General features: G+C 37.7%; 1 protein-coding gene across 1 annotated transcript in view; it reads right to left on the reverse strand.

Annotated features, from left to right (window-relative positions):
* STAB1 (stabilin 1) overlaps nucleotides 1-18,729 on the reverse strand; it is a 2,761,215-nt gene that overhangs the window by 2,299,283 nt on the left and 443,203 nt on the right. The window contains exon 12 of the mRNA XM_044078505.1: nucleotides 18,356-18,493. Within this exon, the coding sequence (XP_043934440.1) occupies nucleotides 18,356-18,493 (138 nt within the window). The remainder of the gene's footprint in view (nucleotides 1-18,355; nucleotides 18,494-18,729) is intronic.

Raw genomic sequence — 18,729 nt, forward strand, 5'->3', positions numbered from 1 at the left:
ATTTCATCTCTGTCTGATAATGGCTTCTAATTACCCAGTTAACAGCCTCAATGACCATATCCCACATTTGCCTAGTATAAAGACAAGCATCTATAGCATGGCAGCACCAGCAGACAGATTAGGTAGCCCACCCTCTTTTGAAAAGTGTTAATGGGGACTGCCATCAGGAATGGATGAGTTTGAACACAGCACATTGCGACATGGCTGGGCGACTTGCATTCTAATAGAAGGTTAACATTTTGTTCCAAGCCTCTGAATTGGTTGTAAAATGCACTATATTGTTACATTTATCAGTAACTTCATCTATACAATTATTCTGCATATAATCTTGGTCATTATTGAAGTGACTTATTTTCAGCCCCCCCCCATTATACCTATCCCAAGATATAGATGCAAATTTGAAATTATCTTTCATTGGATCATTAAGGACCATTTCCAGTTCTTTTTATATTTAATGACTATGTGATTTTTATTGGTTGGTTTGGTCATGTGACTTTTGGGAGGGATATTTAAATGTTGTAAAGCATTGTGTTATTTAGTTCTGAAGAAGTCTTTTGAGTCTACTTTGACGAAAGCGCTTAACTGTATGCATTAAACTGGTCTATCTTATCCTTGGTGTAGCTGGCTCGTTTGTTCCTGTGTTGGTTCTTGGTTTGTGACTATGTCTACAGTTGTTCCTGTACCTGGAGTTGCAGCTAACACCCCGGGACCTAATGGACTGGAAGCCCTTATTGGACAAGTCGGGCTTTTGAATCAGTTGGTGCAACAACTCACTCAACAAGTGACTGATTTGGCAGTGCGTTTTAATTCAGGCACTTGTCCTAGGTCTGTTACTGATTCTATCCCTCCTGCTCAACCACAGAACTTTGTTTTGAATCAGAATTGTTCTCTACGTGAGTCTTTGAACTTATTAAAGGACAAAATGTTAAAAATCAGAAAATTGCAAGTGGAAAATGAATATTTTAAAGAAAGCATTAAAGTAAAGAGAATACCGAAGGGTCTTCGACATTGGAACTATCCCAATGGTTTGATACCTAATTCTCTCTTACGTATGGAATTGATTCATTTGTTCGACCACCAGGGTTGTGAACTCCTGGAGGTCCTTATTAAGTATAATTATTAAGTATAATCAGAAAACCATTGATGGGTTACTGCAAGAAGCAATGGAACTTGAGAAGGCAACTCAAAGTGCCTTGTTATTTGATCAACACCGGGAAAACTATATCAATATTTTTTCCAGCACTGACAAGATTATTTTGGAGGTACAGGGGAGGAAGGAAAGGAAATTCGAACGTGATCGTTTGGACTACCGTAATGGTTTGGCTTACCCCAAACCTCCCCGTAATTTGGTTTCACCTCAGGAAACACCTTCCACCTCCAATCATCATGACGATGATGTAGAAGTTGAAGGGCCAGCCCCTTTAGGCCTGGATCCTCCCAGACGATTGGAGAGGATCAAGAACAGACAGAAATATCAGCAGGGCTCCAGGTGGGGGAGAATACAACCAGAATGGGACTCGTTATTACCAGTGTTGGAACAAAACGAACAGGAACTAGATCCTAGCTTACACGATTTTGGAAATGTAAGTGAAACCTGTTTTGTAAATCCTGGTGTTGTGGACACTATTCAAAACTCGTGAGGTGACTTTACCATTTGTAACTATTCTAGTACTAACTTTGAAATGGCCATGGCTGATTTACTTTGTAGAGGCTTTAACTTTGTGCCTACTACCCACAGTAAAATTGAGAGCCTCATTATTGACTTAAAATTATTCGTGTGAAAACTGAACTTTAAGCTTTTATTCAACGACACTGAAGGACTTAATGTGGGTCAAGCATTTAGAAGGAGTAGTCTGTTTAACCCTCCCCTTTCCTTGCCCTTACTAGCTTTTGAGAAATTGTGTGAGTTCGATTTTAGGAACCTGCTGTCTAGGGTTCATACTAAAATGTTTAGTAACGTCACAGGGGCGGAAAATGAACTCTTGAAACAACTTTGTTCTAATAAAACCATTCAGGTTATGAAACCTGACAAGGGAGGGGGTCATAGTTATGAATGTGAAGGACTACCTCAATAAAATGTTTTTGCATTTAAGTGACAGTAATTTCTACGAGGAGACCTCACTAAACATGGTCAATATTGCTTATTCTAGAACAGATTGGTTACTTCAGGATATGTTAGAGCAGGGCCAGATTGACTATGGCCTGTGGTCCCTGCTTGTGGTTAAATTTCCTGTTGTTCTTTCTATATTTGGACTACCCAAGATCCATAAAGATATGTGTGACCCTCCTTTAAGACCTACTATCAATGTCTCTAGGTCCAAAACTCATCCTTTGGTGAGGTATGTTGATGTTAAACTAAAAAATGTTTTGGAGGGACATTCTCACATCTATAGGGATCCTTGGGATTTTTAAGTAAAGTGTCTGAGGTTTGTTATGATGAAAATTTGATTTTCTGTACCAGTGATGTCAACAATTTGTTCGTTATTCCCCATGAGATAGGGCTTGATTGGTTTCACGAATTTTTGGTGAAAAGGTGAACTTTTTGTAACAATGAGATCAACACTTTGGATTTGATGATGGAACCTTCTTTAAAAAATAACTTTGTGTACATTGAAGAACAATACTATCCTCAAAGAAAAGGGGTGGCAATGGGGGCTGCTTGTGCCCCAATTTTCACCAACATTGTTATGTTAGTTTGGGAGACTAAGTATATTTTAAATTCTTTTGGGTCTTCTCCCCCTTGGAGTTTTTACCTCAGGTTTCTGGAAGACATCATTATTTTTTGGAAGGAATCTGAGGTTGAACTAGAACATTTTATTGAATACCTCAATCAAACTACTACATTTTTTGAAGTTTAGTGCCACCTGGTGTAAAAATGACATTAGTTATTTGGATGTCCATCTTTTTAAGGACACTGTTAGGAAGAGATTTGTAAGTCAAATCTACAGAAAGTCTACTTTTACAAACTGTTACTTACACTTTGATAGCTGCCACCCGGTACACCAGAAGAGAGGCTTGGTAAAGGCTCAGTTTCTTCACCTTACCTGAATGACCTCGGAGGATGCCACTTTTTTAAGGGAAGCTAACACACTTACTGATATGTTTTTATCTAGAGGGTATCCTAGGGCTCTTGTGGAGGCAGTCTATTCTGAGATACAAAACAAAAGAGCTAGGGGCTTTTATACTCCATTACTATTTGACCGAGGGATCAGCACTCATTTTTCTGCCATTGAGACTAATGCAGTGGTGGACAACTCCCCCCATCTATCTTTTATTACTACATATACCCCTGAGTGCCCACAAATTTACAAAACCTTGAGTACATATTAGCACATTTTTCAGTATACAAGGAGTTACAAGGGATGCATAAAGATGGGGTGAGAATGGTTTATAAAAGAGGGAGATGTTTTAAAGAAATTTTGGAAGCAACCTCTCAGGACAACAACCTTGTCTCCGTCAGGAGGAAAGGTACCCACAAATGTGGATCTTGCAACTATTGCAGGTACCTAATTGAACTTGACAAGGTTTATGTAAATGGAATGGTTGCTCATCTTCATTTTTATTCTAACTGTAATACCAAGTACATTGTTTACTTTGCATGTGTAAAAATTGTAACTGTTTTTATGTTGGAAAGACACAGAGGAAGTTTAAGGAAGGTTCATGAACACTCCCTTAACATTAGGAAGGGTACTATGAACAACGCCTTGGCAAAACATGTATCTGAGAACCTTAACTATGAATTTGGGTTTGTAGCCATTGATCACGTTACCAGGGACATTAGGGGGGTTCCTTGGAATGATGTATTAGAATTTAAAGAATTGAAGTGGCAACTTAAGCTCAATGCATGTTTCCTGGGCTTAATGAAAACATTTCTATTTTAAGTGTTTTAAAGCTGCAATCTTTTTATATTTAATGACTATGTGATTTTTATTTGGTTGGTTTGGTCATGTGACTTTTGGGAGGGATATTTAAATGTTGCAAAGGATTGTATTATCTAGTTCTGAAGAAGTCTTTTGGATCTACTTTGATGAAAGAGCTTAACTGTGTGCATTAAAGTGGTCTATCTTATACTTGGTGTGGCTGGCTTGTTTGTTCCTGTGCTGGTTCTTGGTTTGTGGCTATGTCTACATTTGTTCCTCTACCATTTCCAGTTCCCCAAAAGGCTGTAAGATGTCCCCAATCTGTTAATACTGTCAACATCTAATTCCCAATCTCGATGCTTCTAGTTTTAGCATACTGTAATCAACTGTTGAATTTTTGTTAATGCCCTGTACATCTAACAGGAACCAACCACCCACCATTGCTCTGGAGTTCTAAAATATGGGTCAATTAGAGCTTTGGAAAATTGACCCCCCCCCCCCATATCTGACTCTAGTATTTTCCTTTCATCTAATCTTCTTTCCATGCACGTGTTTCTACCCAATTTTCCTACCCCTGGGTCCCATACTTTTGTATCTTGAGACTCAGTAGTTTGTTTCCACTCTTCTTTTAGGAAGCTACTTTCAAAACTTACACACACAGGTCTGGATATACCCTAGCTCAAATATATTGTCATTTTACAGCGGCTTTGCAGTACTGCTTGAAATCCGGCAGACCTTCTCCTCCACGTCTCTTGGGTAGGAAAAGTTTTCTTTTCCTCTGCACTCTCAGATGGGTTCCCTTCCATATAAAATCTAAGGGTAATTGTTAGAATTAATTGACATAGTTTGATTTATGCAAATATGGCAGATGTCTTGACAGGAAAAGTATTTTTGGAAGTGTAAACATCTTTATAATTTGTATTCTTGTGAGGAAAGGAGATATTTTGCCTTTCTGCCCTTATACTCTACCTCTCAAACTCTCCTGGGGGCTTAACATTGACATCTAATAGTGGTGCTGGACCAGCTGTCATAATAATTCCTAGGTGCATGCAGTTACTGCCCTTACCCTAACTTCCCCTCCCAAGGCTCTGCACCATAAACTTAGCATAGCCGGATAATGGAAAGATTTGTGTTTTTCCTTTGTTGATAACTAGTCCAGAGATATATTCTAATGCTTTTATAGTGGTTAATGGTGTATCAGTAAGATGCTCTGAATTAGCACTCCAAGACCCACAATCCACAGTCCACAATTTACAATCATCTGCAAGCCACGTGCAAATAAATACTTCCCTAAGTGCAGGATTTCAGTGTTTAAATACTGTATGAAAAATGTGATGGCTAACATGAATAGCGAACAGGAGAAAATTTGCCTCATTTGCCTCACACCCATAGTCAGACTGATTGTATTGGACAAATATCCGTTTGCTGCAACTACTGCCTTATGATTACTATATAACAGCAGTCATTGTGCAATTAATTTTTGCAGGAAATTCACAGTCTCCACTATATTCTATAGAAATGGCCATTTTATCAAACTGAGTGCCTTTTCGAAGTCAATTAGCACTGTTCTTGTAATATGCATCATTTTTGTACATTTAGCCAGATTCACACCAGGTTAGGTCTACCCACTCTGTTTTTAATGAAACTCTTTTGTTATTGTGAGATAAATCAGGGCAGTACACTAGTAATTCTATTTGCTAAGACCCTGCATAATTTCTTAAATCTAATTGCAGTAAGGATATAAGCCCGTAATTATTTGGCAAAGACTTATTCAGTTTTGTAATTTCTCTAAACTCACGATCCATGTAAAATTTCAGTAGTGGTGCAACAAGTTCCTTTTTAAATTGTTTGTAAAATTATGCCACTAACACATCTAACCCCATTGCCTTTGCTGAAATGAATGCATCTATGGCTGCTGAAACATCTCCTTTTGTCAATTTCCTGCTTAGCTTTTCTGTTTCCTCAGCAATAAGCTTCAGTATATCTAAAGCGCTGAAAGTAAGCATATGTTCTTCTCCTTGCCTTTCCCTCAAAATATATTGCTGTCCGTTTTCCTTCACAAAAAACTAATTGATTTGCTTGGTGTTGGTTACTGTTGTACCCCAGCTCTTCAGCAAAAAGTCTAGGGGCTTTACATTTTGGTGAAGCAATTCCTTTTGTCCAATAAAAACTTTTATACCTTTGTCATTTTTATCCTGAAATTTGATAATGTAAATTTCTCAAAATATTTTCTCTCCATTTATTTCCCTCAACCTTTTTACATCTTTGGACTTTTCTCTTTTATATTCATTTCCCATCAACATTACGTGTCCTTCTGGCTCTTTGACTGTCATCAGCTCCTCAGTTCTTTGTTTTGCCTTTTCAACTCCTGTGCTAGGCCCCTTATATTGACTTTAAAATATCCTCAGTTAAGACTTATTATTTCATATCCAAATGGCAGGGTTCTCCAATAAGGCATTATCTTGTCCTTACTTTTCCGTGGCTCGCCCAGATTTCAATACTAAAGGATCCACTCTCCACATTACTAGTAGAACATCTCTTTCAGTGTCCACTAGAATGAATGTTCCGACAAACTGGCTGAAAGAATGTTGATTTGCCTTATATTCTTAAACAGAGAGGTCAGGACCAGACAAAGGTCCATCCAACTAGCTATGCCAGCTTTTGGGACCATATACATATAATTCTTCTTGTCGGTTGGATATAGTGTTCACCATCCATCTAATTACTCTAGGTATGCCATTATACTTTTACCACATATGTGGTTTTAATAACTCCAGTCATGTCCACTGGTATTCTGTCCATAATAGGATCCAGCACAGGGTTAATTTTTCTCCTGCAATCAACACAACATCCATACTTTCCATGCATAGATGTAGTGCTTAATGAAAGTCCTGCATTGGAGTGGTTAAGCCCCCAACAGGACTATAAAGATTTATTATTAGTAACTTTTGTTTAGCTGTTTTTACTGTCACACTTGCCCATCCCCATCTTTTTCTAATAACTCCTTCATCTTAGACCAACCTAAAGAGCTGTTGATTAGTACCCCTACCCTCCCTTTGTCGAATTGCAGCAGTTCACATCTCTACATCCTTCCATGATTTCCAGATTCAAATCTATCTTTGTATTTTAACTTGGTGTCCTGCAGGCAAACCAACTTTTATTTCTATGGTTAAAGATAGCCTTACATTTGTATGGTGTTGGAATACACCTTATGTTTAGTGACATATCCATAATAACCAACTTATTAGTTTGACAAATTCTCTGACTAATCTGATTTATCATTTTATCCAGACAAGTTTAGTAACCCTTTCAGCCTTTAGTTGTGTTCTTTCCCCAGCCATAGTGTCAAAGAATTGATTGCAAAGCACAAGACATATGCTGGGACTTATTGGACTGGCTACAGAGGGATAACCTTTATCATCATCCAAAGTAATTTCTTCTGTCTGGTTCTCTCCTCTTAATGGCATTCTGAATTATACACTTTATTACCTCACGATAGTTACATTCAGTTAATTTCCTCACTATTTTGAGATGAAACTCTATTTGTATATTTATATTCAACACACTAACAACATAGCTCTTGTTAGAACATATATATCATTTGCACCTAGTATGAACATTTAAACATAATTAGCGCTGCAATGACCTTTAGACTGAGGAATATACATCTGTTCACTCTTTACAGATGCCTACCAGTTACTTTGCACCTATGACTCATGCCTCATAGTCCTGATTAACCTTTAGTGAGCCCCTGGATCACATCAGTTATGAATCTGTATTTAGACTATGGGAAAAAAAAGGATTTGTCTTTACTTGGTGATTTAACATCAGCTTCACTGGATGCTGCCTGTTTTTATACATATTTTAGTTCCAGACAGTTACAGTATGATTCTGAGATATATAGTAATGAGACCACTTCATTCACTTCCTCCAGGGTAATAAATCTAACACTAATGGGTTCAGTTCATCATCATCGTCATCATCATCATCATCATAATCATAATCACCCCCTTTTTTCCATTTTTCTACATGTGGCTGGGGTGTTGTGTCAACTGTCATCATCTTTCTTGGTTCAATGTCACACTCCTACCTTCTTTGATGGTCATGCCTGACTATTGCAGGTCTTCTCTTATGCAATTCATCCCTCTCTTTGCTGAATGTCTTTGATTCCCCCCCAAACCTTTTTTACCAGATTGTCTTCTGCTTTCCTGCCCATGTGACCAAACCATGATAATCTGATCTCGTTAACTTTCTATGGAACTAGAGCTACTTTGGCTTCTGCTCTGATGTCCTCATTTCTTTTACCTGCCCACAGTGTACATTCTCAGGTACTTCATGCTTCCCTGATTGCTCTGCCTTCACTACTGAGATTTCCAATTCATACAGTAGTATTGGTCACACCACTGTTTTCTACACATTACAATTCTGCTTCTCAGCATTCCTCTGTCACATGCTACTCTTGACACTCTGTCCAGTTAGCTGTGCTCCTCTTATTCTAGCTTTAATGTCCTCATTCAGACTTCCCTTCTCCTCAACCACGCCTCCCAGATACTTGAAGTTATTTTCTATTTTCCTTTGTTAAAAAGTTAGTGACACTGCCATGTTGTTAAAAATTATTAAGGGTGATTACTGTAGCACTGACAAGAAGCCGCAGTGGTACAGTGGTAGCGTTGTTGCCTCACAGCAAGAGGTTCTCCTGTTCGATTCACGGCTGGAGTGCCTTCTGTTTGGAGTCTGCATGTCCTCCCTGCAGTCGAGTGGCCTCCGAAAGACATGCATGAATGGGTGTGCCTTCGCTGAAGGTTGGGCGTCGGGCTGGCAACTTGGCACCATAAAAAAATCTAGTGCCAATAATTAGTGGACCGGAGTTCCGCTGTGGCGAACCCTAACCAGAAAAATCTGAAAAGACAAACAACAACAACTGTAGCACTGACAAGGCAATTCAGAATTGGGATTGGTGTGTATTAGATAATAACAGTGAAAAATCATGGTCCTTCAATGCGTCAGTAGCTCATTATATTCAGGTAACAGACACTAAGCTTAGCTACCACATTAAGCCAATGAGGTTGAAAAAAAATCAGTAAGAAATTACATCACTAGGAAGTAAAAAAAGTTTCCAGCAGAAAAATGAATGAATTAATAAGGTAATGAATTACATGGAAAGTCCATCTCAGCCATTAACAAATCAAAATATATGTATAACTCCACCAACAGTCTGGCTATGGCAATTGTGGTCAGGAAAGTCGCACAATAGAAAATAAAATACTGATAAGGAAAGTCACATGAAAGGAATTATCCATAAACAATCAAAACAATGTCTATGCCTAAGTTACAATGTTGATAATCAGATAGAAATATTTCCCAGCTTGGTATAAGAACAAAGTAATTGTGGACAACCTAAAAATGGGAGATGCCACAAGCGAGTCATTTGTTGCTCACAGTTAAAATATCATATGTTAATTTAAGCACTGTAAACCTTAATGGAGACAAATACAGAATTAAACCAAAAGCATTGCAGTAAAGAAACTAACTAGTTTAAAATCAAATATAGCTATGTAAGAAAATACTGTTATTTGCATTCTACTGAACATCTGGCTAATAATCTATCTCCATTAATTATTACTTTGCTCCACCTTATATAAAGAAAGTAAACTTGCATACGTCCTACTTAGCTGTAACCGTAGATGTCTGTAGAACACGCTACTCGATCTCAGGTCTATATTAGTAAGTCAAAGTTTCAAAAGAGTGAACGCTTTTAAATCTACACCAAATAAGCGAAATCACAGAATGTCAGACATACAGGACAGTGATTTTTTTTTCCCAGGGAAATCCACAGACAAAAGAAAGTGGAGGGCTTCGCCCACACCCCCCCCCCACACCCTTAAATATACCAACTTTGAGATTGCGCCACAGTGGAGAAAACTGCAAAGTCCCGACAATGGCCCAAAGATTTTTTCCCCTGGGAAAAAAATCACTGTTCTGGCCATTCAACATTCTGTGGTTTTGGTTATTTGGTTTCAGTGTAAGAGCGTTCACTCTTTTGAAACTTCGACTTTCTAATATAGACCCTCTATTTTTGGCAATCTCTCAAAGTTCAGAGCTCCTCCCACAGCCTGTCTGTAAGTGTGATGCACCAATCACCAAGCAGCATAGGGACTGGCTTACAAACTCACAGAGAGATCCCTTTCAGATTTCTAGGATCCAGGAGGAAGGGAAGATGGAAACACAAGCTTTGAAAACACCTACTGTTCCAATACTAAGAAAAATAAATAAAACACACAAAAAAAAGCCAATAAAGGCCTTGGAGTAGTGCTCATTGGGAACCCAAACACCAAATTATGTACATTCAAACAGAGAGATAGTGGGTTGGTATTGCCAGTAAGGCAGTGTGTTCAATGTATGTCTACTGTTATAGGTAAGTAGGACTTATACAACCGTACTATGTTCAACAAACACTGCCTTACTGGGCATATAGGTAGATTCCTGAAGCTTACCCAACCTGGCAGCAGGAAGGATAAGGGTCCAGGAGCCTCTGGAGAATCGTTTTAGCAAAGTGTGCTTTGGATCTAGAAAGGGCATCCAGCTTGTAGTGCTTCATAAAGGTATGGACAGAGGACCAAGTTTTTACCTCTAGAATACTTCTGAAGTACACTTCTTTACAATATAGAGCTGAATAGGAAATGGCCCTGGCAGATTAACTTGCTTAGATTTGCCTTGCCATGGTGGGTGTAACAAAAAACAATATCAGAGGACAACCAACATGCAGCTATTTTTTGAGACAAGTTGATCTTTCTTTGCCCCTGCATGAGAAATAAAAAAGCCTTTCAGCCTTCCTGAAGGGTTTTCTTCTGTCAAGGTAGTAACTGAACTGCCAATGCACATTCAAGGTATGAAGTATTGTCTAACCGTTATTCTTAGGTTCAGAGAAGAACACAGGGAAGATGACAGACTGACAGAGTGTGAATTTTGAGACCACTTTAGGCATGAAAGAGGGATCAGTGCATAACACAGCCCTATCCTTTATAAGGTAAGGTTGTCCCATCATGAGCACTTCTAGCTCAGAAACTCACTTTGCAAATATTACAGCAATAATCAAAATGTTTTTTAATTAATTAATTAATTAATTAATTAATTAAGAGCTTCAGATCAGCCTGAGTGGCAGGTTGAAAGGGTGGTAAGGGCAATTTTTCCAGGACATAGTTGAGGTCCAACAGAGGAATTTACTTTTACCAAAAGAGAAGAAGAAGGGGGGTGGGTCCACTGGCAGATAAGGAGACATGGCCACTAAAGGCACCTTAATGGATGCATATGGTAAGCCATCCTGAAGCAGCACTCAAATATTTCCAGATCAGACCAATGTTACCCTCAAGGGACCCTCTGTTCTTGCTTAGCCACCACTTTGAAAACCTCATCTATTTCTAAACATAAGATTTTCTAGTATCAGGTTTCCTGGCCTCCTTTAACATCTGCTGTACATTCTCATGAATCCAGTACCTAAATGGAGTCAACAGTGAGTCATCCAGTCTGTTAGTTGTAGTTGTTCTAACTGTGGTACACCAGTCAACTTGAGACCCTGTGAGCAAAACACACAGTGTAAGGAAGTATAAAAGGGAGGACCAAGATTGCCTGAGCCGGGGGGAGTCACCACAATGATCTTTGGCATTCATTTTTGAATCTTTGGAAATACCCTGTGAATCAGTGGAAAGTGTGGAAACACATACATGAAGATTTCTGTCCAAGAGAATAACAATGCATCTGTCCTCCAAGCATGACTGTAAGAATGTCTGGAACAGAATTTCTCCAGCTGTCTGTTCTGAAAGAAGTGAGAATATCAATTTGAGTCATTTTCCACATCTGGATTAGATCCTGAAACATTGCTGCCTTGCACTGCCACTCACGAGGGTCTGCCCAGTCTCTGCTTAGTCTGTCTGCCACAATGTTTTGCTCTGACAGGCTGTATAATACCTGAATAGTCAGAGAATACTGCACAGCCAGCTCCCAGGCCATCATTGTCAACCAGCACAGATGGTAGGACCTCTATATGAATAATATGAATGCTAAGAGTCTGGCAGTGAGCTACAGAAGCAAGGCATTAAACAGAACTGATAACAAGAAGCAGACACAACAAATCTCTGATATCTCCTGATATAATCAGCAAAGAGGATATGATGATACACATCTTTCAGTTCCAGGTCACCCTGAGGACAGGTCCAACACCGGTCATCAGGCGCACTCTTTTTTGCGGAATGATGGAAGCTGAGCCTCATCATAGTCAAAGGTTGGAAGGGGAGGGTCATAATTTTTGGGAAAAGTGTCTTTCTTATGTTTGGCAGAGTGCTTGTCCTTTTGGTGCCTTTGTTTTTGTTCAGCTGCGACTTCTGTTTGTAGGGCCGCTGAAAATTATCATGCTTATTGGAGGGAAACTTGGGGATATGGAACATTTTAGATACCCCTTGCTTCAGTTTACCTTTATCATTACAGCGTTTTAAGATTTGATAAGCTGCTGAACAAAACACACAATCATAATCAAATGGAGAATTCATAATCTTATTTTATAAGTCATCAGCAATCTTTTGGCTGTGCAACCAAGCATGTCTCCATACCACCATGATGACGTTGCAATTCTTTTCAGAGTATCGCCCCTCTCCAAGGCACTCTTTGAAACATGTTTAAGGACTTGAGAAACATTGGAAACAATCTCTCTCACATAGTATTTCTGCTCAGCAAGTAATGACTCAGCAAACTCTTCTAAACTATACATACACCTCAACACAAATTACCACGTAAAGCATCGGTAGTTAAATACTTTGAAAGTTACTGTACTAGACTGCACTAACTTCATTCCCTAAGACTCTGGCTACTTGCCTAATTTAACAAAGAGCAACAACAGCAGATGCATGGAAGACAATATTTAATGACGTTTAGTGCCTTCGTTCTCTAAATTCTTAGGAATTTCTTCAGAACAAATGCATTTTCTAATCCTGAGACAATTTAAATAACTTTAAGTCATCTGATATACAACACCTAACAGCTAAGTGAAGTATGTTAAAGGCAAACACCAATCAACAAATCACATACAATTTCCAAATACAAATACTTAAAACAGCAATATTAAATAACCAGTACATAATAAAGTGCTAACTATGCTGTAGTAATGTTTATAAATAAGTTAAATGCCAAGAACCAACCACAGGTGACAAAGGACAATATAGTGAAGTATAGACTTTATTCCAACTACATGAGACCTCTTCAGAATCAAATAAAGATTTTAGCAACATTAATTTATATCATTGCCATTTACACCATAAAGCAATACTTGTCAAAAAATTAATTAATTAATTAACTAATTAATTGATTGATTGATAAACTTTTCCACCATCACTTTTAAAGTGCAACAGCATTCTATGAATATAAATATATAAAAAGTGTTTTTACTGTGGACTTGTGTCGAAATATAAAATATAAAATACATAGGTGTTAAAACTATTCATTAAAATATATATATGTATATATATGTTAAAAAACTCTCAGTAAATTATAAATAAGTTTTACAAACAGTAAATATGTATATGTATATATATATATATATATATATATATATATATATATATATATATATATGTATATACATTATAAATGTATGAGGGTCCTGAGATAACAATTTTAATGCTGGTAATATGAAAATATTGTCATTAAGACCCTTCCTTTAATTGCCACATCATTTCCCTATATGTAAGTCTTGTTTCCCAATCACCTCCTCTCTCCAAGGGTTCCACTGTCTCCAATACCCAAAATTTTAAATTAGCTTCCGGGCAAACTAGTGAGTGTCTGTATAATGCGTTATTTACATTTTTACGGTTGATGCCCCTGATGTGTTCATAAATACGTCTCCTTAGATGTCTTTCTGTCTTACCAATATAATAACACCAACAGGATTTACAGTCCCCAATGCCCTTTTATTGCAGATGAAAAGACGTTAAAGTTATCTGGTGTTAGAACAACCCTAAAAGCTACAAAATATAGTAGCTGTTACACCAAAGGAGTTGTATACCTAGCTTACTGTAAATCCTGTTGGTGTTATTATATTGGTAAGACAGAAAGACATCTAAGGAGACATATTTATGAACACATTAGGGACATCAACCGTAAAAATGTAAATAATGCATTATACAGAAACTCACTAGTTTGCCCGGAAGCAAATTTAAAATTTTGGGTATTGGAGACAGTGGAACCCTTGGAGAGAGGAGGTGATTGGGAAACAAGACTTACATATAGGGAAATGATGTGGCAATTAAAATTAGACGCATGTAGTGGGAAGGGTCTTAATGACAATATTTCCATATTACCAGCATTAAAATTGTTATCTCAGGACCCTGGAAAAGCATACATACATTCATAATGTATATATACATATATATATATATATATATATATATATATATATACACATATTTACTGTTTGTAAAAATTATGTATAATTTACTGAGAGTTTTTTAACATATATATACATATATATATATATATATATATATATATTTTAATGAATAGTTTTAACACCTATGTATTTTATATTTTATATTTCGTTTTTTACATATGCTAGGGTTTAGGAATATACAAGTCCACAGTAAAAACACGTTTTATATTTTTATATTCATGGGATGCTGTTGCACTTTAAAAGTGATGGTGGAAAAGTTTATCAATCAATCAATCAATCAATCAATTAATTAATTAATTAATTAATTATTTTTTGACAATTATTGCTTTATGGTGTAAATGGCAATGATATAAATTAGTGTTGCTAAAATCTTTATTTGATTCTGAAGAGATCTCCGGTGTGGAGATGAAAGCGCTTAATCCTGTTTTTATGTAGTTGGAATAAAGTCTATACTTCATTTTTATGTGTACTATATTGTCCTTGGAATTATTGGTGGAGTACTGGGAGTGAAGAAGACAGCCTTTATTGGTCCGTGTTGCTGTGTTTTTTTGGGTAAATAAGTTAAATGCCTACATAAAAAATAGTTTATCTTGACGGATTTGGTTTGATGGAGACATTGTCTTTTTATTGGTAGGTTCAGTGGGGTCACCAAATCAGGGTCAACAGACAAGAGGGCTTAAAGGCCAGGCAAAGCTGAGCACACCCTGAATTTCTTAAACACGTTTTTTATGCAGAGGACAATTATAGACCTTCTTAAAAACATGCACTAATATTGGGATCGATGGAGGGAGGGTTATCACATCCAGAGTTTCATCCTTCTATAGATCATATACCTTACCAATCGCAGCAGCAGCTGATGACTGCTTCCAAATGAAAACATTCAAAATCTAGCAAGCATTTGGGAAAAGTAAACACTGGTTTGGGATTCTGAACCTGTTCAACCTTAGAAGAAACTGACTGATGAGACTCTCACACTTCTGATACCTCAGACTCTGGATCCCCTTTAAAATCGGGATCTTGATGGTTCAATGGGGGTAGGAGTGCAGGTGTTACTCACAAAATATGTCTACATCTTGTAATCAATGTCATGAGTAATGAATCTAGACATGGCCACCAATTCAGGTGAAAACACAGTCAGAGAGTGTTGCCTTGTAAAATAGTGGGCTTTCTGTATCTTTCTTTTGCATGCACTGCCTTAGTGGAAGAATCCCAGAGGAGACATAACATTAGTAAAAGATTCTGCATGCATGACAAATAACCAAAGCAAGCATGGTGGTCTCTTCGGCAAGGAGGACAGAGTTAGCCATGCGACAGACTTTTTATAGCCAGTGATTATCAAATTAAGTATAAATGGTTACCTGGAAAAGTAAGTAAAACTGGAGGTAGCCAGAGTGCCAAATCAGTACCAAGTATCCAAGAAAGGAGATACCATCTACAGAACTAACACCTCCTAAGGTGGTTGTTCCTGGTTCAGCATCAATCCTTGCAGAGAACCACAGTACCCAGCTGCAAAAAGTACTTCAAAAATTTAATTGCAATATATATTTATATATAAGTAGTAAAAAAAGTGTTTTAAGAGACTTAGGGACACAGGTGGACAGTGGTCTCACCTTCGATAACCACATCACCACAACAGTCAGGAAATCCTTCTATGTGGCACACCTCATCATGAAGGGCTTTTCATCCAGAAAAAAGGAGGTCATTGTCCCACTGTACTCATCCCTCATTAGACCCATTATAGAATACAACGCCCCATTTGGTATGTACCTCTCAAGACATCTGCAACAACTGGAAAGGCCTCAGAAATACCTCACTAAAAGAATCACAGGCCTAAAGCAGATGCCCTATGCTGACCGCCTTAAAAAACTCCAGCTATACTCTGTTGCATATCGTCTACTCAGAGGCGATCTCTGCTTAACATACAAGGCCATGTCAAACCCAGAGCTGTTGGACATGCTACACTTAAAGAAATCCCAATCCCTCAGAGCTACACGCTCCAGGGATCTAAACTTTGTCATCACAATAAACAAAACATGCTGGAGGGATAGGTTCCTGACCCAGAGACTCCCCAGACTCTGGCATAGATTGCCCATACATGTCAAGCAGAGTGCCTCTTTGGACCTCTTCAAGAGGAACCTTGATGATTGGATGGGAGAAAGGAAATTCACCCCAGGGATCACGTCAGTCGCCCTGCTAGACAGGGGTCCAGGAAAGTAAATAATGTGGGAAGAAATAGCCAGGGAATTGTTATGGCTAGGCTTGTATAGGCCCTAGGGCTGATAGCCTAGTACCAACCTATGAACCTATGAACCTATGAAAAAGACGTCATCCTTAGCAGAGAAGGGAATTTATTATACTGATATGCATTCTGTCAGTTAATTAAACATCTTGTTTGGAGACATTCAGTTGCTTTGGACATCCTGGCTTTGTCAGGTGGACTTTTTCCTTTGTATGTTGTCAGCTGAATACAACAATGTAGTGAAATGAATGCTGTATGAGTCCTGTTTTAAGTTCCATATAGTTTACGGTGATCAGTAACTGCTTAACCAGTAGTTATAAAACACATGAACAGACGGAGGGTAATAAATATCTGATATCATACTGGTGGTAGGCATGAGTACATACAAACATTTACAACTTTTAAAGATGGTTACTTTAGTTTATTTCAAAAAATAATGAGGCAGGTCTCATGCCCTTATACCTGCTACTTACCGAAGCCCCCTGATATGCTGATTTTGAGACATATTTCTTCCATGGTTTCAGCATTACTACCACAGCCATGATGTACTCTACTGTAGGGACTGCTTAGGTGTATATTGCTTTTGCACTTTTTTAAATTTCCACTGAAAAACAGTGTTTAAAATCTTAACAGCTCTTCAGTTTTTCCTCGTGTCCATTTATTAACTTTCAGTTTCTCCCCTGTTCACATAAATACATTTCCTTTGAACACTTAACAGTATCAGTTGTAAAAATGCTATGAAATTAAGATGTAACTGTGATTCCTTAAATTACCTTTATTCTTCTGCATGAAGCCCCACTTCAGCTGCCTTTGATATGACTAATTTCTTACCCAGTTCAACTATTACCCATCTTCCTTACTAATATGTCAAATGTTTTACTGAAGTATTATGGGTATACTTCTAAATTATTTGACATGAATCATAATGCTGCGCCATATTTCCAAAGAAGCACACATTTGTTTCACAAGGTCTGTCTAATCAACCCATATTGTGTTAAAAGTGAATGGATTCATTATGGCTGTAAGTTATTCCCTTAAACTATACTATACTTCTGTCTCTACTACTGACAGGTAAGGCTAGAATGGACAATTCTCCTGTAAAAAACAGTTGAACCAGGATAATTTGCCTTCCAGTTGATTAAGTGCAGCTTACCGCTGAAAATGTCAGGTTATATTCATACGGTCCATTAATACACAGTGAATGCAATGCCGTCCACATCACATGTACAATACAGTTCTGAGAAGCTGCAGAAAGTGGACCACTAAGCTAGAACAGGATAGAATATATGGTAGGAAACAAAGTCATTGAACCATCCATAAGAAGGGCACAGCGATCAGAGGCCTGCCTGAATGTGGAGACAAACAAAATCATTGAACCACCCATGAGAAGGACACAGTAATCAGATGACTGCTTGAATATGGAGGCAAACACCTGGAGACATACCTAGGCCTGTGCCACTAATGTGAAAAATTGAAATAGTATGAAAAACTAATTGTAGAAGTAAAGTCAGGAACTAGGCAAAAACAGGGAAATGTGGGAGGGAGTCAAACAAAAAGAGTAGCATTGGTGTACTTGTGATGAAACTTTTAAGATAAAATACAATCAACTCACTGACATATTTACATATTATTCTATTCATAACTGTTTGGAAAGTATCAATTGTTTATACTCTACTGATGCATTTTCAAGGTTTAACTAGGTTTAAAGAATACATGCTTGAACTTAAAGTTACTGAAATGAATAAATGTAATTAGGTACTAAATCAGTTTCTTGTGAGCAGAACTATGTTTGAGATATTTGCTTGGATATTAAAAACTCACCTTATACTTGTAACTAGTTGCCGAAAATTCAACTGGTACCCCTGCTAATGTCCACATTTTCTTCAGCTTGATTAAATCGTCCATTAGATACTGGCCAGTAATGATGCAGAGTTTGCACATCTGAAGCTTCAATGTCTCCTTCAAGTGAACATGAAAGGGAAAAATATGTTCTGTATCTGACTGGTAGTATTAAAAATGCAACCATAATCTGACAAAGCTATTATTCATGTCTGACTTAAAAAATATCTTTAAAAGAAAACATGGGGCAAGGTATGAAACTATACCTACATATCACAACACATTTGTTTTTTTCTACCTTTTATTGCATTGATACCACATTATATACATTTTCTGAAGGACTGCTCCAAAAATGC

The sequence above is a fragment of the Protopterus annectens genome, chromosome 7.part1 (assembly GCF_019279795.1).
Source record: "Protopterus annectens isolate FY-2018-M chromosome 7.part1, PAN1.0, whole genome shotgun sequence".
Classification (NCBI taxonomy): Eukaryota; Metazoa; Chordata; order Ceratodontiformes; family Protopteridae; genus Protopterus; species Protopterus annectens.